General features: G+C 37.9%; 1 protein-coding gene across 2 annotated transcripts in view; it reads left to right on the plus strand.

The window, feature by feature from the left end:
• The window catches only part of COL28A1 (collagen, type XXVIII, alpha 1), a 188147-nt gene that overhangs the window by 32828 nt on the left and 132085 nt on the right, over nucleotides 1–23234 (plus strand). For both annotated transcript variants that reach the window (XM_011943170.1, XM_011943162.1), the window contains exons 10-13: nucleotides 2087–2131; nucleotides 3185–3238; nucleotides 19376–19444; nucleotides 20564–20632. In XM_011943170.1, the coding sequence (XP_011798560.1) occupies nucleotides 2087–2131; nucleotides 3185–3238; nucleotides 19376–19444; nucleotides 20564–20632 (237 nt within the window). The remainder of the gene's footprint in view (nucleotides 1–2086; nucleotides 2132–3184; nucleotides 3239–19375; nucleotides 19445–20563; nucleotides 20633–23234) is intronic.

Below are 23234 nucleotides of genomic sequence, written 5' to 3' on the forward strand. Positions count from 1 at the left end.
TCCTTGACACAGAGAGTTTATACAAGTTTATTTAGAAAAACATATGAGCAACATGAAGAGATATAGAAGTGGAAATTAAAATGGCTAATAAATAAGAAAAAATATCCTAATACAGTAGCAATCAGATAAGTGAAATTAATACATTAAAATGTTCGGATGAGGTGGAAGGATCACTTGAGTCCAGGAGTTTGAGACCAGCCTGGGGAACATAGTGAGGCCCCGTCTCTACAAAAAATTTAAAAATTAGTTGGGCATGTGCCTGTAATTCTAGATACTTGGGAAGCTGAGGTGGGAAGATTTCTTGAGTCCAGGGGGCTGAGGCTGCATCGAGCTGTCATTGTGCCACTGTACTGCAGTTAGGTTAACAGAGTGAAACCCTGTCTCAAAAGAAACAAAACAGGCTGGGCATGGTGGCTTATGCCTGTAATCCCAGCACTTTGGGAGGCCAAGGTGGGTGGATCATCAGAGGTTAGGAGTTTGAGACAAGCCTGGCCAGCAAGGTGAAACCCCATCTCTACTAAAAATACAAAAATTAGCCAATCATGGTGGTGCACATCTGTAATTTCAGCTACTCAGGAGGCAGGAGAATCGCTTGAACCCAGGAGGCAGAGGTTGCAGTGAGCCGAGATTGTGCCATTGCATTCCAGCCTGGAAGACAGAGTAAGACTCCATCTCAAAAACAAAACCAAACCAACAATAAAACAATAAAATATTATATCAGCAGCGTGGGCAATTCAGGAGGCTGAGGTGGGAGGATTGCTTGAGCCTGGGAGGTAGAGGCTGCAGTGAGCTATTCCTGCCTGGGCAACAGAGCAAGACCCTGTCTCAAACAACAACAACAACAACAAAAATACCAACAACCAAAACCAAACACACAAAAGTATTATATCACCTATCAAATTAGCAAACAGTGAAGTAATTTATAATACTAATTGTTGATGGGGAGCCCATAAGATGAAGATACACTCTCTCATATTCAGGTAGTGGGAATGATTAACAAACAAATTTTATGGAGGAAGTTTCTCTCTCTTTGTTTCTGTATATGGCATGTGAGACAAAAGAGAGCCAGTGAGCCTTAAATGTGCTTATGGTCTCTGCTTCCATAATCCTCTTCTAGGAGACTATTCTTAGGAGTGAATCAGAAGTTGGACAGAGATTTATACATAAAGATGTTCACTATAATATTACGTAGGTCAAAACTAGGGAAATGAGTAAATAAATTATGGTAGTTCCCTATTCTTGTATATTATCTGTTTACTATGAGTTTTTAATGACGTGGAAAAAGGAAAAGTATTTTTGATACAATATAAGGCCAAATAGGTAGGACACAAAATCAGACATACACTTTGATCACATGATTTGAAGAGAACTATATTGGGAATAAAACTGGATGAAAATATGCCTAAAATGTTAACAGCATTTGCCTCTGTGTGATTTTTCAAATTGTTTATTTATATGTTTCTATAATTGTCAAAGTGTGTCAATAGTTAACAGGTTATACTTTGATAAGCAAAAAAAAAGAAAAAAAAAGTGGAAATCTGGGGAAATAAAAACTAGACCATGTTCTCCCTCACAAAATAAATTTTAAAGGGTTTCCTGGCTATGGGACAGAATGAAATATTTTCTATTAGAAGAGTATTGACTATAAACAGTGTTTTGCCAAGTTCAATGTTTTGAAGATGAGCAAAAGAGTGATCCAGATATCATGGAAATGCACTACATTGTTAATTTAACTGACATTACCCTTTTGGAAGGAAATAATATTCCAGGAAGTTTATAGCCCTCTAAGGAATCTTATAAAATAAAATAATTTCTTTACTCTAACCAAAATGACCAAAATGTCAATATGTAGGCAAGGTACTTACATCTAAAATTGTATTTTCATGGAGATTGTTTACTGAAGGAAAGTCTGACACTCCTGCCCCTTGGCTTGTTGATTAGGATTATTTCAATTTCTTGCCTTTGATGTTAAGATAACAAGGGAAGATGGCAATTACTGAGAACACATTTCCTTCCCTCCTACCTAAAATCACTGCACATTGAAGATATATATTTAGAGAGACTTATTTTCAATTTTTTTCCACAGGGATCCCCAGGACCATATGGACCAAAGGGACCCAGAGGAATTCAGGTAAGGGGGTTAAAACCAAATCTAAGTTTGGATTAGAATCACCTGGGGAGCTTTTAAAACATTCCCCCTTACCCACTTGCACCCTCTGTCAATTAAATCAGAATGTCTGGGGATTGAAGCCAGGCATTAATACTGTTTAAGATCCCCAGATGATTCCAATGTGCAACAAATTTTGGAAACAATTTCCCTAATGTTTTCATTAACTTAACTAAAACTCCCTAAAGATAGGTACCATCAGGCAAGTATTAGTGAGTAGCTAAGGGGATGAAGTTAAAAACTTCAGAGTCTAGAAAGACAGAAAGTCAAAGTGGCTAAAAACAGGATGTAACTATTTTTGCACTGCTACTATAATGTAGTTGGAAAAGTTATGCATTTTATCTAAATCACAGTATTTATATTGTTCTATAACCATAGATAATGTTCTATAATATGGACTGATTCTCTAAGGCATTTAAGTTAGACATCCATAGATTTCAGAAAATAATTCGAATCTTTTCCTAGCCTAGGAACTTACCTCTTCCAAAGTTATAGTGGTGCTCTATGTGAGGAGTTAATTTCAGTATTTCAAAAAGCCTACAGAAAATTATAATTTTACCCAGAATTTCCTAGACACCATCTAGTTAACCACTAACTTCTTTGCTTTAGCCTGGAAATGTCAGAGCCAGGCAGTAATTCTGGTTATCACAAATTCATTGGAAGCTCTAACTTCAGTTACATATGCCTTCGATATTTTAAAAAAGAAGATGCTTAGTTGGCAAAATCTTTTTTTGAAAGGAGTCAAGAACGTTGGAATAACATTGGAAACACAGGTTTAGTAAACAAACATCTCGTTAATTAAATATTTGTTCTTAGCATAAGTGCTATTTTAGAAGCTACTTATTTGATGCAGGAAATTTTATCTCATCCTACTTCTCAATTGAATGTGATTTCAATTAAGCTCTGAGTTACACAGTCTAACTTCTAACGCCAGGATCTCTAGGGACCCTAAAGAATGATTCATTCCTGCTGGCCTTTTGTACACAGAACTAATTATTGGTTTTCATCCTGGAGCAGGGAATTAGTGGACCTCCAGGAGACCCAGGCCCAAAGGGGTTTCAAGGCAATAAGGTAATCTTACCCTTTGATTAAAGACAGGTGGAGTGTGTTTCCCCTAGTGCACTATGGTAATGTATGTTTTATTAGGTAAAAGTCAATGGATTCTTTGAGGAAGTACCTTTGGAAATGCATAATAATCTGCCGATGTATACAGAGCATCAAGTCCAAGTGCATTCAGGAAGTTGGCAGCATACCTTTATCATTTATTATTGTATTATTCAAAGGGAGGCATTATTAACTATAAGCCATTATCTAGAATCTTTGCTGTGTTTCCTTCTTACTCCTGACTTTTATTATTTTATGGTTCATTGGAAACCAAAAAGCTATAACAAGTGACACAATTCAAACCATTCTATTTCTCAAATGTAATGCCACCTCAATATACAGTTTATAGGGGAAGGAAATTTACAATTGTTATACCAACAGAAATCAAGCCTTTTTTAATTACAGGGAATTCTCAACCATCAGCACCATGCTTGTAATATCAGTTCACAGAAAACCAGCCAAGACAGATAGGGAGGGGTTGAATACAAGCCATGCAGAACAAAAAGATGCAGATGGGAGGGATCTTTAAAAGCCTAGTTATAAGGCTCTCTTTTCCAATGACAGTGACCATTAATTTGCTAAAACAAGCCTTTTTAGTTCCTTTTTAACTCTCCTCAATGTTTAGTAAATTTCACAGACATAGTAAATATCCAGTAAATGGTGTCGACTTAGTGATTTGAGTGGTATGGAATTTGTTGCAGTAATAAAAGCAGAAGATGCCATCCTCAGCTGACCCTAAAGAAAGCCAGCTTTTTAAGGGTGATATTAAACTGAGGTGTAGGGAGCAGTTGGGCTACTTGAGAGAGAGGAAAGAGAGTGACAAGTATGGTATTTTTATTGAGATAATGACAGCGTGTGATTTACCAGGCCACTTTTAATTGGCAAATTAAAATAGAATGGGCTTCTCAGCAGGCATGTGCTTAGGCTGCATCTGGGGAAACTGTCTTTTTTACTCCTTGCCTACGATTAATTATCTCTGGGGAAAGAAATGGCCTTGTTGAATATTGATGAGCAGAAGTTTTCATAAAATTGCGTTGGCTACAGGTACAATCCTACAGTAAGAAAAAAATATATTTTGACAGACCACACAATTTTTAGAATTACTTGATTACCTAAGATGATAATTTTCATGTTTGTGAAAAAGAGGCTTAAAGTCAGGGATCGGAGCTCGGGTTTGCAGTAGTGATAGAAGTATAGAATGTTTGAGCCACTAGAGATGTTAGAGATCATACTGGCTTAGCATTTTCATTTTGGAAATGAGAAATAAAGCCTGGAGATCAAATGGCTTGCCTGAAGCAGAGTCCCAGTGAGGTCCCATCATCTGTAGAGGGCACTGAGGTGGTGCTGGCCTGGAAATAGTGCCTGTAGCTTTGGGTGATGCAGGTTGTGGCTGGCAGTTGTGGTGGTATGGTAGGGAATGGTCCATAAAAAGGTGCTCCTCCTCCTCCTTCTCTTCTTTCTCTTTTTTAGAGATAGGATGTTGCTCTGTTGCCCCAGCTGGAGTATAGTGGCATGATCATAACCAACTGTACCTTGAATTCCTGGGCTCAAGCAATTCTCCTGCCTCAGCCTCTGAAATAGCTAGGACTAGAGGCACACACCACTGTGTCTGACTAAATCGTAAAGTTTTCTTTTTGTAGAGATGGGCTCTCGCTTTGTTGCCCAGTTGAGTCTGGAATGCTTGGCCTCAAGGGATCCTCCTGCCTTGGACTCTCAAAGTGCTGAGATTACAAGCGTGAGCCACCATACCTGGCTCAATTCTTTATGTCTAATAGTGTTATCACTTACGGTTAAAAATTATTTCAATAAAATTTAGCTTTTAATTTCAACAGTGCATTAATTTTTAATAATGCGTCAAGTCTGTTTTGGGGGGTTGGTTATAATTTTTCTGACATAATAGCACTTTGTGGTTGACTTTTACAGCATAATCATAAAAGGAGTCATTTTTCCAAAAGCATTTGAGCACTTCATCAATTTCCCAAGGGCCTCTCTTTTGTAAAATATACATGACATAAAATTGCCACTTAAGTTTTAATCACAAAGTTCACTGCCAAGTGAACAAAGTTCATTGCCAATTGAAAAGCTGTCAATTTCTAGGGGATGTTGGGGATTGCTGGGAGTCTATAAAGTGGCCATGAGTTTCCCCTTTTCCCTCTAGTCATAGTTCTGGTTTAAGGTCCTGGCTTTCTTACTTTGACACTATTACTAACTTCTATGTAATTTCTACTACTCTTTGGATCTCTTAGCTGGAGATTCATGTCATATTGATCATTAGCTATTTTTTTCATTTTATACATTTATTAGTATACTGTCGTAAAAGTCAGTATTCAGGGAATGATTTCATCTTGCCTCCCAGAAGGTACTATACTTTAAAGACATAATAAGCTATTTTTGTTCCTCAATCTGGAAATAGTATTTTATAGTGACATTTACTTTTATCCATTATCATTTTATTAGACAATTTTAAAATAAGCTGCTTTTGCAATTTGTGTAAAGAAACCCTCTAAAATTCAGTAATTCTGTATTCTCTAATGGGCACAAGGAAGGTTATTTATTTTGAAACTTCTATAGTAGTTAACATTTATTTTTTGTATATTTATTATGTATAGGTAAAGTTTTAAATACTCATTTAATACTAATACCACCTTTTGAGACATGATCTATTCTTATTTCTGTTGTACAGATTAGTCTACTACGGCACAAAGAGTTTAAGCAATGGGTCCAAGGCTACAGAGCTAGTAAGGGACAGACTGAAGATTGAAACCCAGAAGTCTGCTCTTAGCTACCGTATTATATTTATCCCTTTAGGAAAAATTGCTGAATTTCCTGAATATTTGGCCTGAAATAAATGCATTTATTTCTGACAGTATGTAAAGTTCTATCTGTCTTGCCTTCTGGTGAACTCTGGCTAGGGACAACAGTTTGTTGAAAGGTGCATTTCTACCGGGTTTTAATGTTCATCTGAAAGTGCAGGAAAAAGGAAGGGAATATCTTGGGAGAAAGAAAACAGTAATGCTAATTGTGCATTTTCAAATATTATATTTCATATAAGACCTTAAAATAGAAACCTTTAGACTTGTTACATTTGCAAAGATTCCATGAGAGGTTCTAGATAGGGCCTACCTATGTCTATGAATTTACGAATGGTCTTTCTCTTGAATTACACTCACTTTCTGTTGCTTTAGGGATTGACTTTTCTTCATTAAAGGGTTTTCAGAAAAGGTGGCCAAAGAACAAAAGGAAAAAAAATAACGTGTTAAATCAGGAAAAAATGTGCTCCTGGCCCAGTTTCACAGATTATTTCTGTCAATAATACTTTCCACATGTAAAGTAGCTCCTAGTTTGCCCTGAATGACTTTGTTGCCTTAGCAACAAAACATAGATATTTCTCAGAAAGAAGCCTTAGCTCAGAGTCCACCTCAGCCTCTACCACGGATGAAGGTCATCTCATGCCATTCACAAGAACATCTCGGCCAGGCGCGGTGGCTCCCGCCTGTAATCCCAGCACTTTGGGAGGCCGAGGTAGGTGGATCAAGAGGTCAGGAGTTCAAGACTCAAGACCAGCCTGGCCAAGATGGTGAAACCCTGTCTCTACTGAAAGTACAAAAATTAGCTGGGCGGGGTAGTGGGCACCTGTGATCCCAGCTACTTGGGAGGCTGAGACAGAGAGTTGCTTGAACCCGGGAGGCAGAGGTTGCAATGAGCTGAGATCGCACCACTGCACTCCAGCCTGGGTGACAGAGTGCGACTCTGTCTCAAAAAAGAAAAAAAAAAAAAGGGAACATCTCAATAGTCTCTGCAATCATTTAGAATTGTAATCACACAGGTGCCCAAGACGCCTTATCCCTGAGACCAAACTGAAATTGTGACTCAGGAGAGAGCACTGTGCTCTGAGGAAAGACTGAACCCCTAAAAACACAATGCCACTGCCTTCCATGGGGCTGTCATGGTGGCTCAGGTTGCAATCACATCTCACCCTTGAAAAAGGCCTTTAATTACTAGGAAGAATGGCTTATGATTGGTAGGCCTTTCAAGTCACAGAGGACAAGTTACCAAAACTAATTTTGAACAGATCAACACAGTGGAACACTGGGTTTGCCCAGCCTATATTAGGTAATTTTTGCCATTTTCTTGATGTCTTTCTGAGGTTATCTCTGAAGGGCATTTCCTTCTCAAATCTCATGCAAATCCACTCTTTCCAAGACTCTCTTTGTGCCTTGGGAGGAGGGACTGCACAGTGGCATGTGCAGGAAGCAGCTGGTGACATTTCGAAGTATCCCAGTGTTAGAGCTTCAAGGCCTAAAGGGCACAAGGAGATATCCCTGATGTTTTTTTTTTCCAAAGGGAAAGTACCATATGCTAATCCTCAAATAGTTAAAAAATACTACAATATTATATATTTATCTTAAAAGATGAATTGCCTCCCTTCTCCTAACTCCTTCCACTGTTCTACTCTAGGACATTCATAATATTCCTGCAGGATATTTGTCCTAAGTGTTTTTTCTTGCTGTACAGTCAAGTGTAAGAAACTTAGCATTCTTTTACCTATGATACTTTGTCTTACTTTATGTTCAATTTGAGCTTCTGCAATATTAAGAAAATCCATAGAGAAATAGCACTAGACCGGTCCAGTTTAACAAATGGATATGGTCAGGGTAAATGGCTCAAACATTCATCCAAAATGGACAAAAGACCTACTATTAGTGAATGAACTACAACCATGTTTGAAGAGGAGTTCATTGCACGAAGGGTGATAAGGGTAGTACATGAAACATTTAGTTCACCCTAAAGTTTGCACCACACCACAGTTTTTGGATACCCTACTTTTCTGAATCCTGCTCTGTCAAGTTTCCATCCCAGTTTTTGAGGTTCCCAAGCAAAGGATATATTTTTCAGGTTAATGATATACTAATGAGGAGATTAAGTAAACAATAGCTAGATGTACAGACCCTGAACTTAAAACTATAAGCATGCTAAACATCCCTACACAACATCCTGTTTTCAAGAGGGCTGGCTGTCTTCCCTTCAGATATTATATCAGGAATGCATGTGTGGGTATTTCTGAGAACTGGAAGTGTGCTAATCAATTTTCTCTCCTTTGAGCTCCCATGTATTATACCATTAAACATTCCTAGTCTTCTTTCAGATAGGAATCATTGGCAGAAGAACTGGACAGATATGAGCAGGTCCATCACTACTTTTAAAAAGTCTAAATCAGAAGATTTGGGAACAATGGGTCAGGAACACCACTATCTGGGAGATTTAAAAATTCTGCTTTGCACACTCATTCACACACATTTACATGAAGCAACAAGTATTTCTTGAATGAATGAGTGAATCAAAGGTTTTAAATATAATGAGTGGTCAACAGTATCATATTGAAGACAGGTCATGTGGGCAGTTGCCTATGTGGTAACTTAATTTGGCAATATTGAGGTCATTGGGAAGCTTTGAAAGAATACTTTCAGTAGAAGGGTCAAGGAGATGGCAATGAGTCATGGAGAAAGCCAGAGAGAAGGATGTAGCAGTCAGGAATATTGACCATTCTTCTAACATGGTTGGGTAAAAACAGGACAGTGTTGAACCCCATCAAAAGCTTCCTGTGCGTTAAATAATCCAATGTGTTACTTCTACTTTCTTCTAAAAGTGGCATGAAGACTTGGGGCTTAATTTCTTATTTTTTTTACAGTTTCTTGCGTACAACTTAGAGTCTTACATTTTCTATGTCAATATTTTCATTAGAACAGAATCATTAATGAAGATTTAGTAGTTTTAAAAATACATTCTTATTTTGGTCATTATTTAAGTACTTGGTTTGGCTCAAAATTAGCTTAGTAGCTAGGTCAACCTACTAAACATAACTAATGTTTCCAGTTGCGGGTTGAAAGCAGTTCAACATCACAAATATGAACAACTATAAAGAATTTTAAACTTTCTCCTCAAACAAGCATCTTGTGTAGATATATTTCAGTTCTTATGTAACTCAAAAACCTTTTTCCTAACATCATGATGTTGCTTTCAACCACTTAAAAAGTCATGATTTGTAACAGGATATAATTCCTTATAATTTATCACTTGAAGTGAAGTAAATCAAGTGAAAACATGTAGACACCTATATTTCTTGGTAAAGAATAATTAATCAAACAAAAAACTGTTTTAAGTTCACAGTTCTCTTAACAGAATGACTGTATTTCTGGCTTCATGTAAAGTATTTTAAGTATAGGGTACTTGAACATGTCAGCTTTTCTAGTTGTCCAAAAACAATAATTTGCTTTCTGGTTCTTCTGGCAGGATAACAACTTTGAACAAGGTTGTGACTGCTCAGTGTATAGGAAGAATCCCTTTACAATTTTAATTATAAATAGCTGTTAAATGAAGACTCATAGTCAAGCTGCCAAACGATGTGAATGTTTTTCCTTCAGAGATGTCAAAGTCTAAATGCTATTTCTGTTCTGGGCCTAATTAAAGGGAAGGAATCATTAGTAATCCAGCAATTCTTGCTGTAGAGAAGGCTTTGACCTACATGCACATCTGCCCACCAAGACTCTAAATGAGCTTATTAACTCGTTTGATGCGAGACAACTGATAGTGACAACTTGAAGTGGCTGCCAGAACATGTGGGATGTCAGTCAATAGCTTCAAGGTAGATGATTTCTATTCCCAAATTGCTGATGCATGTGGTTCTCAGCAGATGGGGTATATATACTCTGTGTGTGTATGTGTGTGTGTGTGTGTGTGTGTGAGGTAAAAGCTCTGATGGACCAAGGAACTGAAAATGCTGCCAACACTTTCCACAAAGTGGCTGAGTCTAACCTGCATGCATAGTCAAAGGGGGGCACTAATGTGGAACAGGATCAGCCACTGCAGTGTCTTCAGAGGGATGTCAGAATGTTTTCTTTGTAATTACATCAATGTCCTTATTTATTTCAAGTAAGTTGCAATAGCAAGTTTGTAACAGAGAAAATTAATTGTATTCCAAGGGTGTTTTTATTGTGGTAAAATATATAATAACATAATATTTATTATTTGAACCATTTGTAAGTATGCAATTGAGTAGTATTAAATACATTCACAATGTTGTATAACCATCACCACTATCTATACCCAAAACTTTTTCATTGTCTCAACATAAACTCTGTACCCATTAACCAATAACTCCCCATGTTTTCCTCCTCCCAGTCTCCAAGGGTGAGTTTTTAAGAAACATTATCACACTGTCATATGCACTCATCTGCTCTCATAAATCAATGGCCTTGTTTTTAGGTTAATGGAGCATGTCCACCCTGAATTTTTACCAGCAACTCATTTTGTGTTGGAGGATTCTAAACAGTGTCTTCTAGAGCTGCGATCTCTAAAAGCTCTCCTAAAGTGTCTCCTGCTTTTAGGGAAAGGACCTCTCCTAAGGTCCTTCCTTTTAGGGAAAATGACTTGCATTTTCTTAGGTTTTGTTAAATATAATGAAGTATGACTTTCCTATTAGTTGAAACACATGAATTGCCATGTTTGTAGGCCAAACACGATCAAATACTATCAATTTCATGTGGTTAAACCCAATAGCATTCTAGAAGATGAGTTAAGAGTTACTAAAATGTGGTTCAATATAATTTTTATTATATTCTTCACCAATTCATTGTTATTATGGAGTTTTTTCTGCTTTAGAAAGCACAAGTAGGTAGAGTATGTGGACTGGACTTTTTGTCTTACCTAAGTAGCTGGTATTCAAAAAAGATTTTAGTTGGAAATTTGACATAATAGTTGTTCTAAACTCAGTACAGTTCACTTACTGGTTTGTGTGTAGATTTACCTTGTATGATCACAGTATTGCCAGTTATAATTTACATTACTTTTAAGTAACAACCAGGTAGACTTTATGTACCTGAAATAGCATGTGCATCAGCTTGGATAAATTATATTTCCTCTTGGCTTATGTTTTATTTTAGAGATGCTTTGTCTTCATATGATGGATTTTCAGTTATGAGTAGGTTGTAATTATATGACGTTTATATTTTTCATCCTGTAATAAAGATATGAATTTAGTCTGTGGTCATACAATTTTTCAAATACTTTAAAAGAAGAATTGAAAAGTTTCAAGAGGCAGTTTGGCATAGTGGTTGAGAGTACTGGCTTTAATGTCAAACCGCTGGGTTTCAAACCCAGTCGTATATCTTATTGGCTGTTTGATTTGGGCAAGTTACTTTACCTCCCTATGACTCAGTCTTCACATCCATGGGGTAAGTTAATAATAGCAGCTACTTCTTAGAGGTGTGGTGAGGATTAAATGAGTTAATACATGTCAGTCACATAGAGCAGCGCTTGTTGCATAGTAAGTGCCATATGTATTGGTCATTTTAATTAAGTAGTTAAGTTTTTTGACAACTGTCTTTATACTAATGTACACCAAGTTTATTCTGATAAATTTTCTAAAAACCAGCCTTTTATAACACAACACTTCCTCTGAAATGAGAAACTTGGTGCTAAAAATGGAGCTTGATTTAACAATTACTTGATAAATATTCGCTCCTTCCTTCCTTCCTTCCTTCCTTCCTTCCTTCCTTCCTTCCTTCCTTCCTTCCTTCCTTCCTTCCTTCCTTCCTTCCTTCCTCCCTCTCTTTCCAAAAGGAGGCTTTCTTGACCTTTCTTCCAAGTCTCTGTATACAGTCATCACTTCACTGAGTTTCAGCTGAGAATGTATCCTGACCATACTTGAACCATTCTGCACCTACAAAATGCTCATCTATCATTTTCTTCCATTTGGAAAGCATTAGATATATGCAATAAAACTTAAAATATTAAAGTTGGTGCCATACATATCTGGGAAATGATTTTTAAAAGTTGCTAAAACATCTTTGTAATGTTAAGAAAATATGATAAAACTGTTCATAATTGTATTATCAAAGAAAGGGTAAAGTTCTGTCCTCAATTCAGTCTTGGATAACCATTTTTTATGTATTATCTTAGAGAAATGAAGGATTTGCTTTTGGTTAGAATCAGTGCCAGGGATAGGGAGTATTATTTGGTTTTCTTAGCTGAATTTTCCTCTTCATTGTGGTTTCATTACTCTTTCAGCTAAAAAAAAAAAAAAAAAAAAGATTAATTGTGTCTGGGTGAATTGGTAGGAGAAATTGTGTAATAGGCACTTGATATCATTATGTGATTTATATACAGTTGCTCCTAGTTGAAAACCTAAGCAAACCACAGGGAACTCCAGAGGAGCATTTCTACGCTCACAGCTCCCTCAACCTAGAATAGGTTTCCAGTTTTTTTCACCTCCCGCAGCTAGCAGAGCCCCTGCTCCCTAGTCAATGCTCAGTAAATGTTTGCTGCATAAATGATTGAGTGAATGATAGTAATGAGGTAAACATTGAGAATGCAAAGCTGGCCGGGCGCGGTGGCTCAAGCCTGTAATCCCAGCACTTTGGGAGGCCGAGATGGGCGGATCACGAGGTCAGGAGATTGAGACCATCCTGGCTAACACGGTGAAACCCCGTCTCTACTAAAAATACAAAAAACTAGCCGGGCGAGGTGGCGGGAGCCTGTAGTCCCAGCTACTCCGGAGGCTGAGGCAGGAGAATGGCGTAAACCCGGGAGGCGGAGCTTGCAGTGAGCTGAGATCAGGCCACTGCACTCCAGCCTGGGCGACAGAGCAAGACTCCGTCTCAACAAAAAAAAAAAAAAAAAAAAAGAGAGAATGCAAAGCTGAACAAAATCATATGCATCATCCCCACAGTCTAGTGGGGAGGAGATGGAGAACATTAAATGCAAAGTTGCAACTGTAATGAATGCTCAGAAAAAAAAAAAAAACCGGTGCTATCAATACTAAAATAGCGATTTCATCTTATCAGAAAAACCCTTCTTGAAGCCATGCTGCTTAACATAAGATCTGAAGGGCAAGAATCACTATGAAAGAGAGAGGTAAGAGCATTCCAGACAGACAGAATAGACTGTGCAAAGATCCCGTGGCAGGAGGAGCAAGACAAGTACAAGGAATTCAACAAAAGCCAACGTTGCTGGGGTGGGGAGCGAAGAGGTGACTGATGACAGATGGAATGGAGAGGCAGGGCCTTGTAAGGAGCCCTGTCTTAGGGAAAGGCCTCAGAAGGTTTTACTCAGATTGAAATTAAAATTAAAAAATTGCTCTGCAGCAATGGAGGGAATAAATTGGGGCATGCTAGAGTGGGTGCGAGTAGAGTACTAAGGACTTTGTTGTACTCTGAACAAGAGGTATTATCAGTTTGCTGTAGACTGGAGAGGCGTGGTAGAGGACTGAAATGGATGGATTAGAGAGAGATTTAGGAGGCATACTGATAGGTGTTGGGATGCATTGCATATGGTGGCAGAGGGAGTGGGAGGTATCACGAATGACCCCTAGGTTCCCGTTTGATACAGGAGGGATTCTGGTGCCCTTACCTGAGGTGGAGAACACTGGAAGATGACTATATTGGGGAGTGAAAGATGACAATTTATCTTTGGAAATAATGAGTCTCTTTTTCCCCAACTCCCCACAAGACATCTTTGTATTCTTCCACTCCCACCTGACTTAAATGTTGGTTCTGTTCATGGTTCTGACCTGAGCCTTCAACCTCGTTAATCACTCTAAACCGCACTGCCCAATAAGGTAGCCACATGTGCCTACTGTGCACTTGAAATGTGGCTAGTCCAAACGGAGATGTGCTGTAAGTGTAAGATACACATCAGATTTCAAAGACTTAGCATCAAAAGATAGTAAAAAATAATTAATACTTTAAAAAGTATTGATTACATGTCAAAATGATAATATTTTCTATTTATTAAGTAAAATTTATTAATTATAATTTACCTTTTTTACTTCTTAATGTGGCTAGTAGAGATTTTAAAATTACAAATGTGGCTCACTGTCTGCTTGCATTGGACCATGCTACCTACTCCAGACAGTGGCCCTAGTGTCACCTTGTTTCCGGCCTGTTAGGCTCACAGGGCTGCTGACTGTCCCTAGAACATTTAACATCATTTTATGCCTCATACTCTTTCATCTTCTGTAACTTTTGTTTCCTTTCTTTTCCATCAGATTAGCTATGATTCCTACTTCTTTATTTGGATCAAACATTTCCTCTACTATATGAAACTTTCCCAATTCCTTAAGGTAGAATTAAACATTTCTGCCTCAGAGTCTTATGTATTCTGTTAATATCTTTGTTATGCTAATTCACATGCTTGTATTTTATTTTATATTCATTTGTCTCTCCAGCCAGATTGTAAGCTTCTGCAAAGTGCAGGTGCAATCTGATTTATGTCTGTAATTAGGTAACCTGATATTCAATTATAGACATAAATTGTTATTTACCTATTATTAGTTTGGTGCTCAAAAAGGGTCTGGTGAATAACAATTAAATCTCTACATATTAAACAGGTGTTGTGTGACTGGTTATGACTTAGATGTTTTGCAGACAGTATCTTGAATCCTCTCAACAATGCTACAAGGCAGATATAATTATCCTTATTTTGCATATGGAGATCTTGCAAAAGCTCAAATTGTTAGTAAATGATAGAACTAAGGTTCTACAAGACCAAATGATTCAAAGCCATGGTTTTTTCCCCTGTGACTCCATGCATGAAGAGCTGGGTGTGCTGGCTTACACCTGTAATCCCAGCATTTTGGGAGGCCAAGGCAGAAGAATCACTTGAGGCCAGGAGTTTGAAAAAAAACCCGAAACCCAAAACCTATTTCCTATGATTGTTAGAAGATTAAATGAGATAATGTACATAATATGTCTGGGCAGTGCTGATAAATAGTAGGTTTTATTAAACATTGGCTTCCTGTCCTCTTGAAGCCCATAGCATGGGTATTCTTGATTTCTGAGAAGGATCAAGGCGGTTTACCTAAACTTTTTGCTGCCTCCACACACACTCACACTCACATTCACACACATTCACACTGACATGGAGGTAATGAGAAACAGATTCTTTCTGGCGCTACTCATTTTAACCCAGACCTCTTTGTTATACTTGCCTGTTGGTAAATGTCTCTGATGACAAATGAAAGTACAGTAGAGAAATAATTAGTAGTACTGTGGACATGCAACCTTTTAGGCATGCAATCTCTCTCTCTCTTTGTGTGTGTGTGTGTGTGTGTGTGTGTGTGTGTGTGTGTTGCTAAGGGCTGGGGTAGGAATATTAACAGGAAAGGAATTATGCCTACCGTCTTACCAGGGCTATGCCATCTTGAAAAATTCCCAGAAATCATTCTGACTAGAGTGCTTACTCTTCCCTCATTTTGTTTTTACCCAGACAACATATTTTAGAGTCAGGACCACTTTCTTTACTACCTCAGGATTCTCTGTAGGAAAGAAAAAGGGGAAATTGGAAGGGGATAAACATGAGCTGTAGACCAATACTGTTTTGTGGATCCTACCTTGAGATACCAGGCTCCTGAGAAATAAATCTAAGCAAGTGAAATGTGAAGCTACGTTGCTAAGGGGCTGTGTTCAGGTAAGGGAGAGCAATCCCTCTGTAGTCTTCAGATCCCTGTAACTCCCTTGCAAAGCAATATTAAGATATTGCTCAGCTGCTCTTGGTACTTGACGAAGGCTAAGGGGATTTCCTGGGCTTAAGGTAAGAGAGCTGCTTCTACTCTTGATTCTCCTGGTCCATACATTTCAAGGTAATGACCAAACAAATTTCTTGTCACCAACCTGGGCTCTTGGTTTGTTGCTGATCAAACATCAGATAAGTACCAAGTAAGGAAGAACTTCCACTACTCAAAAAATCCTCAAATTCTCTACCAAATATATAATTTAAATGCCTTCTGACCCATTACAGAACCAATGCTACATATAGAAGGGATAAAAAATGAATAGAATAAGTGAATTTAGGGCCTTGTATTATTATTATTATATTATTTTTTAGTCAGCCAAATTCAACAGTGGGTAGATGTTATTATTGTATTTTTAATGGTATTATATATATAATATATATACATGTTATACAATACATACATACTTAAAATTTTTTATTTCAATAGTTTTTGGAGTACAAGTGGTTTTGGGTTATATGAATGAATTATATTGTGGTGAGTTCTGAGATTTTAGTGAACCCATTACCCAAGTAGTATATGTTGTACCGAATATGTAGTTTTTTATCTCACACCCTAGTTTTAAATGGTATATTTCATCTCTCAAGCTGGTCCCTTAAGTTTTGGAACTATGTCTTCAGCTTCTTTGAATTTTACTTCATGGCATTCTACATAGCAAGTACCTGGTGTCATTTGCTGAGTGATAGAGACAGTCACTCATATGCAACCTGTATAACTGACAAGGAGATACCAACTTGAATGGGGAGCATGAGAAGTTGTAAGAAAAAGGCATTTGGAAGCAAAAATTTGGAATCTCTAGACAGCTAAATATTCTCTAGCACTTGATTAAACTGTGAGATTAAGTAAATGCGTTGGGCGCAGTGGTTCATGACTATAATCTCAGCACTTTGGAAGGCCGAGGCAGGTTGATCACTTTAGGCCAGGAGTTCAAGACCAGCCTGGCCAACACAGCAAAACCTCATCTCTATTAAAAGTACAAAAAATTAGCCAGGAGTGGTGGCAGGTGCCTGTAATCCCAGTTACTCAGGAGGCTGAGGCAGGAGAATTGCATGAGCCCGGGAGGCAGAGGTTGCAGTGAGATCACACCATTGTACTCCAGCCTGGGTGACAGAGGCAAAAAAAAAAAAAAAAAAAAAAAAAAAAAAAGAAGAGAGAGAGAGAGACAATGAGAGAGAGAGAAAGAGAGACAGAGACAGAGACAGAGATTAAGTAAACAAGTTCAAATTTAGTGAGAACTTTTATGTCTGATATTGTGAAGCAAGATAAATTCCACGGCTAAAAACATGTAAAATGAGAATGTCAGTTACCTGGCTGCTCAAAAAACTTAATCAATATAGAAAAACAAGTACAACCTTAGGAGTTTTAGGGAAAAAATATTTGCCAGACTGACTTGTACGCAACAGGATGCACAGTAAGTACTTTTGAATTCGATCCACTTAAATATCAAAGGATCATAGATGTGGATGACTCGTTTTGAGGTAGGATTCTTTGTTTTAAATCACCCTGAGCCTGGGCATATCTTTTGGGGAGCTGGTTTGACTCTGACCCTTCTTAGCCCTTCTCTTTCCCTTTTGCAATTGGTCAAAGTCAACAGACTTTTTTTTTTTAAATAGATGGAGGCTTGCTCTGTTGCCAAAGCTGGAGTGTGGTGGCATGATCTTGGCTCACTGCAACCTCTGCCTCCTGGGTTCAAGCAATTCTCCTGCCTCAGCCTCCCAAGTAGCTGGGATTACATGCACATGCCACCAGGTCCAGCTAATTTTTTTTTTTTTTTGTATTTTTAATAGAGACAGTGTTTCACCATATTGGCCAGGCTGGTCTTGAACTCCTGACCTCAAGTGATTCACTTGTCTTGGCCTCCCAAAGTGCTGGGATTACAGGCATGAGCCATCACATCCGCTACAGACTTCTTAAAGTAAAGCAATGTCTTTACTATATCCACAGAACATTGCTCTGGTTACTAGGTGTCCCTTCCAAAATCACAAGCTTCTGGGGCGAATTGAGACTTTAGTATTTCTGAAAATTCCTTTATCTCCCATCATCTCAGAGAAGGCTTGTTTCACTTTCCTGTTTCATTTTACTGTTGGTTAGTGAAAGCATGAAGAGAGAAATCTTTGGGTTGAATTAAATTTTAAATAGCAAATATTCATTAGCTGAAACGTAAGAGTGTTCAGAAATCTTCCTTAGCATAAATTAAAGGTACATATGTGAATGTAAAAAACTGGAAGGAAATATACCAAAATTTTATGGTATTAATAGTTATAGATAGGTAATTTAAAATTTTCTTTGCATGCATGCTTTTTAATATATGACTGTTTTCTACATTGACATATTATTTTGATAAACAGAAAAAAATAACACTATGAGAAGGGTAACTGAAGTCAATAGCCACTCTCCTTCCCCTATCATCATGCTACAGGGCTTAAAGCCTGAGAGACCTAAAGAGCTGTAACTGTGTAAGTGGTATGCAGGTGTGAGTTTGCGCTGGCCAGGTAATCTCTCTGGGACTCAGGTTTCTCACCTGTGAAATGTAGGGGTTTGAGTGCAATGGTCGCATCTAGTTCTAAAATGCCTCAATTCTATTATGGGCCTGCCACACCATAGGCTGTTATTATTTCAAAATGCTCTGACTTTGAGTAACAGAAATCTTGAGTAATAGTGGCTTAAATAATAAGAACTCTTACTGTTGAGTAAACAGAATATTTGAAGACAGGTAGTCCAGGACTGGATCAGTTGCTCATTGAGGGTATCCAGGAGCCAGGCCTCTTCAACCGCTGGCTTTTGTCCTAGAGATTGTTGCCTCATAGTTACAAGATAGTTATCACATCTCTATGTAGGAAAGAAGAGGCAGAGGCAGTTTTCTCCTTTGCATCCAGTAAGGTCCTTCACATCTCGTTTGTCAGAATTAAGCCATGTGACCAACTGAGATAAATCAGTGACAAAGGAAAGGAGATTCCCATCTTGCATTAGGCCAATGATCATTCATACTATACCTCTGAGAGGAAAGAACAGCTGCTGACTCAATTAGGGGTTTATCAGCAGGGAAGGAAAGCTGAGAAAGGACAGCCACAGCAGAGGAAACAAAATATGTCTTCCAGAGCACTTAAATATTTGTGAATGAATGAGTGATGGCCACGTTATGTCTGTTATGACTCCTGAAAACACTTGACTTTGTGGGCCCCTTCCTCCATAAAAATATTAAAAAATTACATTTATGAATGCAAGCTGGATTCATTGTTATATAGTCATTATGTTTATTTTTATTTTGAATACAAAAATTACAATTGGAACATATTTGCAGGCTCCTAAAAGTATTGTGGACCCAGACACTGTGACTACTGTGCCTAGTGGATAATTTGATCTTGGGTCTGTGTTTTCTTTCCAGATGAATTGTAAAAAATTGAGGGCAGGCACGATGTACTAGGTTTGTTGTTGCTCTCAAGGCCCCTATTGCAAAACTATACATCTAAGAGCTGCTTAATCAATACTATTGAGTTGACCTAACATGTAACTGATGTCACTGTTTCTTCCTCCAGGGTGAGCCAGGTCCTCCTGGTCCTTATGGTTCTCCAGGAGCTCCTGGAATTGGACAGCAAGGTATTAAGGTAAAGATACTTGTCTTTTTACCTATTGATGACCATTGAATTTATTGCAGGGCCTGGGGGAGCCGTGATTTGAGCTCCATTTGGCTTAAACCCAATAGACACAAGGAGGTTTCCTGAAGTTACTTCATTTTATATGCTTGGAGACAGCAATGTGCTTGTCAGGGGCAGTTACCACAAGAATAATTAATGTATTTTTAAATTTTGTTGGAATGAAAAACTTACTTGTCTCCAAATACCCACCCTTTTACCAAGGTACATGTAGTTCTGTTGAGTTTTCATGGACTTTAAACATTCACATGCAAATATGTTATTGGTAAGTGAAACAGCTTAACACATCGGCAATCATGGTTCACACTGAAAAAGCATAAAGGGGCAGAAATCAGAAGGGCCACGGCAATGAATAGGTCAATGTTGGCAGAGAGGTTTGTAGAGAACTAGAGAGGGAAGGAAGGAACATCCATCCTGTGAGGCTCTACATTATGCAGGATATAATAAAGCAGAAGTGCCTATTTTGAATAGCTTTTCTAAGTGGTTGTGACAGTAAGATTTTGATGCAGGATTAAAATAGGAAGCAGTATGAAATAGTGTACTTTGAATGTAATTGAATATCCCCATGTATAGCATTTCAACAATAAGCACACTGAAACTCCAGGAAAGGTGGAGTTTATGTTGGCAGAGTTATGGAGAAGTTTTCTGGAAGAGATGAAGTCTGAAAAGAGCTTAAAGGAGAGGTGAAGTAGGATAGAGTGGGGACAAGGAAGGGGTGACATTCCTGGACGGTGGCAAGAGGGCAGGGCACAGCACACGCTTTGTCAGCTTAGTCAGCTCAGTAACAAAATGCATTGCCGCACAGTGTGTCCTGCCAATTCTTACATAATATTTTGTGAAAGTTGAAAATGCTGAATTACATTTGGACAAGAAGAGATAATAAACATTTTAGGGTAATTTGTTCACTTAAATTCGAGCTATTTCTCTTCGTCTAGAATGTTTTACCTTTATGAATATGCAAATTTTGTCTATTTCGCTATTTATCCTTGTTGAAATCTCGAGATAACTTTGTGCTATGTTTATTCTTTATTTAAAATCTCAAGATTTCATTCTATTATTTCTTTCTCTTAGGGAGAAAGAGGCCAAGAAGGAAGACCAGGAGCTCCAGGACCCATTGGAGTTGGTGAGCCTGGACAGCCAGTAAGTAGCAAAAATTCTAGATGGAATGAAAAGGACAAATATAGTTTTTGCTTGTTCTTTCTGGTTAGAATAAAGAGTCAAATTAATCCACCTTGTATCTATTTTATTTATTTATTTTTTTGAGATGGAGTCTCACTCTGTCACCCAGGCTGGAGCGCAGTGGTGCGGTCTCGGCTCACTGCAACCGTCACCTCCCGGGTTCAAGTGATTCTCCTGCTTCAGCCTCCAATTAGCTGGGACTGCAAGTGCACGTCACCAGGCCCAGCTAATTTTTTTGTATTTTCAGTAGAGATGGTGTTTTGCCTTGTTGGCCAGGCTTATCTCGAACTCCTGAGCTGAGGTGATTCACCCCCCTCAGCCTCCCGACCACCTTGTATCTTTATGAGCAACAAATGAAAATAAATATGAAAGGACCAGATCCAAGTGCTATTTTTCACAACACTTGAAATAGAACTATGTATATATGTATATGTGTAAATATATATGATGTTTACAACCAACTCTCTTTTACTGTAACTTCTTACAAGATTAATCAACTTGAACAAGAAGAAAAGAATTCTCAGGTGTCAACATTTTCTAGGAAGAAGATCTGGACTCAAGCCTAATGTTTATACTTTATAATGGATTTCTTTGTAACCACAAGAAAAGTCACTGAGAATAAAGCCTTGGCTCATTATGTAATCCATGAGTATGCTCTAGAGTTAGGATTGATAATGGTAGACAGATAATACCTGCGTTATTCACAACATCTCTTTTATGTAGCTTTGAAGTTTACTGTTGTTGGAGAAGAAAAAATTTCTATTAAAAGACATTTGGAGAGGAAGTAAATAAAATATGATTATTCTGGTATAAGAAGCTTGTTAACTTTTCAAGTAATCATTATTGTCCTAGGGAAAAATAGTAGCTGGCTCACGTAGGTACAAATAAAAACAACTGATTGTGGATAGCTGGTCTTTGAAGTTGTCTTTGCACTGCATAGTTCCTCACATGTGTATATTCACATAAACATACACTTCCTTACTGCACTCTGTGAGTGAAATGGCAACATATTGTTTCGGTTTAGGCTTTTCACTAATGTCTGAATATACTAATTCAAAAAAGAGAGCATCATATGGAAGAAAAATACACTGGATTAATCATCTAGAGATCAGTCATCTAGTCTCAGTTTCCACTAACTATACAGTACCATTAAAGATAAACCACTAACTTATTTTGTTCTCTGTTTTGGTTCTGTGTTTCTGCTTAACAAACTTCCTCAGGACTTAGTGCCTTAAAACAATAATTTCTTATTTCTTATGATTTTGCGGGTTGACATGAGAGTTCTGTATAACTTGAAGTCAGATGGAGTGCTAAAATGGCTGGAATGTTAAAAATGGCCTCACATGGCTGGCAGTTTGGTGCAGGTTGTTGTCTGGCAGCTTAGCTGGGGTTGTTGCCTGGAGACCTCAGTTCTCCTCCACATGGGCAGCTACAGGTGGTTGTTTGGGCTTCCTCACAACATGGCAGCTTAAATCCAAGCAGAAGTGTTCTAATAGGCAGAAGCCACTCATCATGTGAGGCTCAGCCTCAGAAATTATACAGCATCATTTCTGTGACACCTAAAATCAGCATAGGAGCAGCTCAGATTCGAGTGGAATAGAAAAAGATTTCACCCCTTATGAAGAATATCAAAGAACTTGTGGATATATTTAACTTAGCAAAGTCTCAAATTTTAACTTCTATAAAATTAAAAGATTGGGTTCTCCTTAGGTCTATGATTTTCAGAGCTGGAAACATTCTGAAAATGTCAAAGAAATAAGTCACAATTATTATTATTATTTTAGAGAGTCTCGCTCTGTCATCTAGGTTGGAGGGCAGAGGCATGATCTCAGCTCACTGCAGCCTCTGCCTCCCAGGTTCATGTGATTCTCCTGCCTCAACCTCCCGAGTAGCTGGGATTACAGGTGCCCACCACCACACCTGGCTAATTTTCGTAGTTTTTGTAGAGACAGAGTTTCACCATGTTGGCCAGACTGGTCTTGAACTCCTGACCTCAGGTGATCCCCCCCCACCCAGGCCTCCCAAAGTGATGAGATTACAGGCATAAGCCACTGTGTCCGGCCTAAAAAATTTTTAAATGTAGATTGACAATCGTTTTTTCCAAAGAACTTTGTGCTTTGCTATTATGTATACCTTCCAAACTCAGAACTAAACTTAAGAATGAGTTTCACTTATTCATTGTTGTTCTTAAAATGTTTTTGTTTTTAAATAATGAAATATTTTAATCATACTGGAAAATCTAGAGAATGAGTTGGTAAACCTCCACCAGGTAGATAATTAAACTTAGTACATTTACTACTCTTGCTTTAGATTTTCTTTAAAAAACATAAAACATTATGGATACAGTAAAGTCTCCCTATCTTTTTCAGACAGTAGAAGAGGAAGAAACACTTATCAACTTATTTTATGAGGCCAGTTTTCCCTTGATACCAAAACAAAATACTAAACATACATAAGAGGAAAACTACAGACCAATATACCTTGTGAATATGATAGACATAAAAATTCTTAACAATATGCTAGCTAAATAGAATTCAATGTATAAAAAGAATTGTACAGCATG

This window comes from Colobus angolensis, unplaced genomic scaffold, assembly GCF_000951035.1.
Source record: "Colobus angolensis palliatus isolate OR3802 unplaced genomic scaffold, Cang.pa_1.0 Scaffold104, whole genome shotgun sequence".
Lineage (NCBI taxonomy): Eukaryota > Metazoa > Chordata > Mammalia > Primates > Cercopithecidae > Colobus > Colobus angolensis.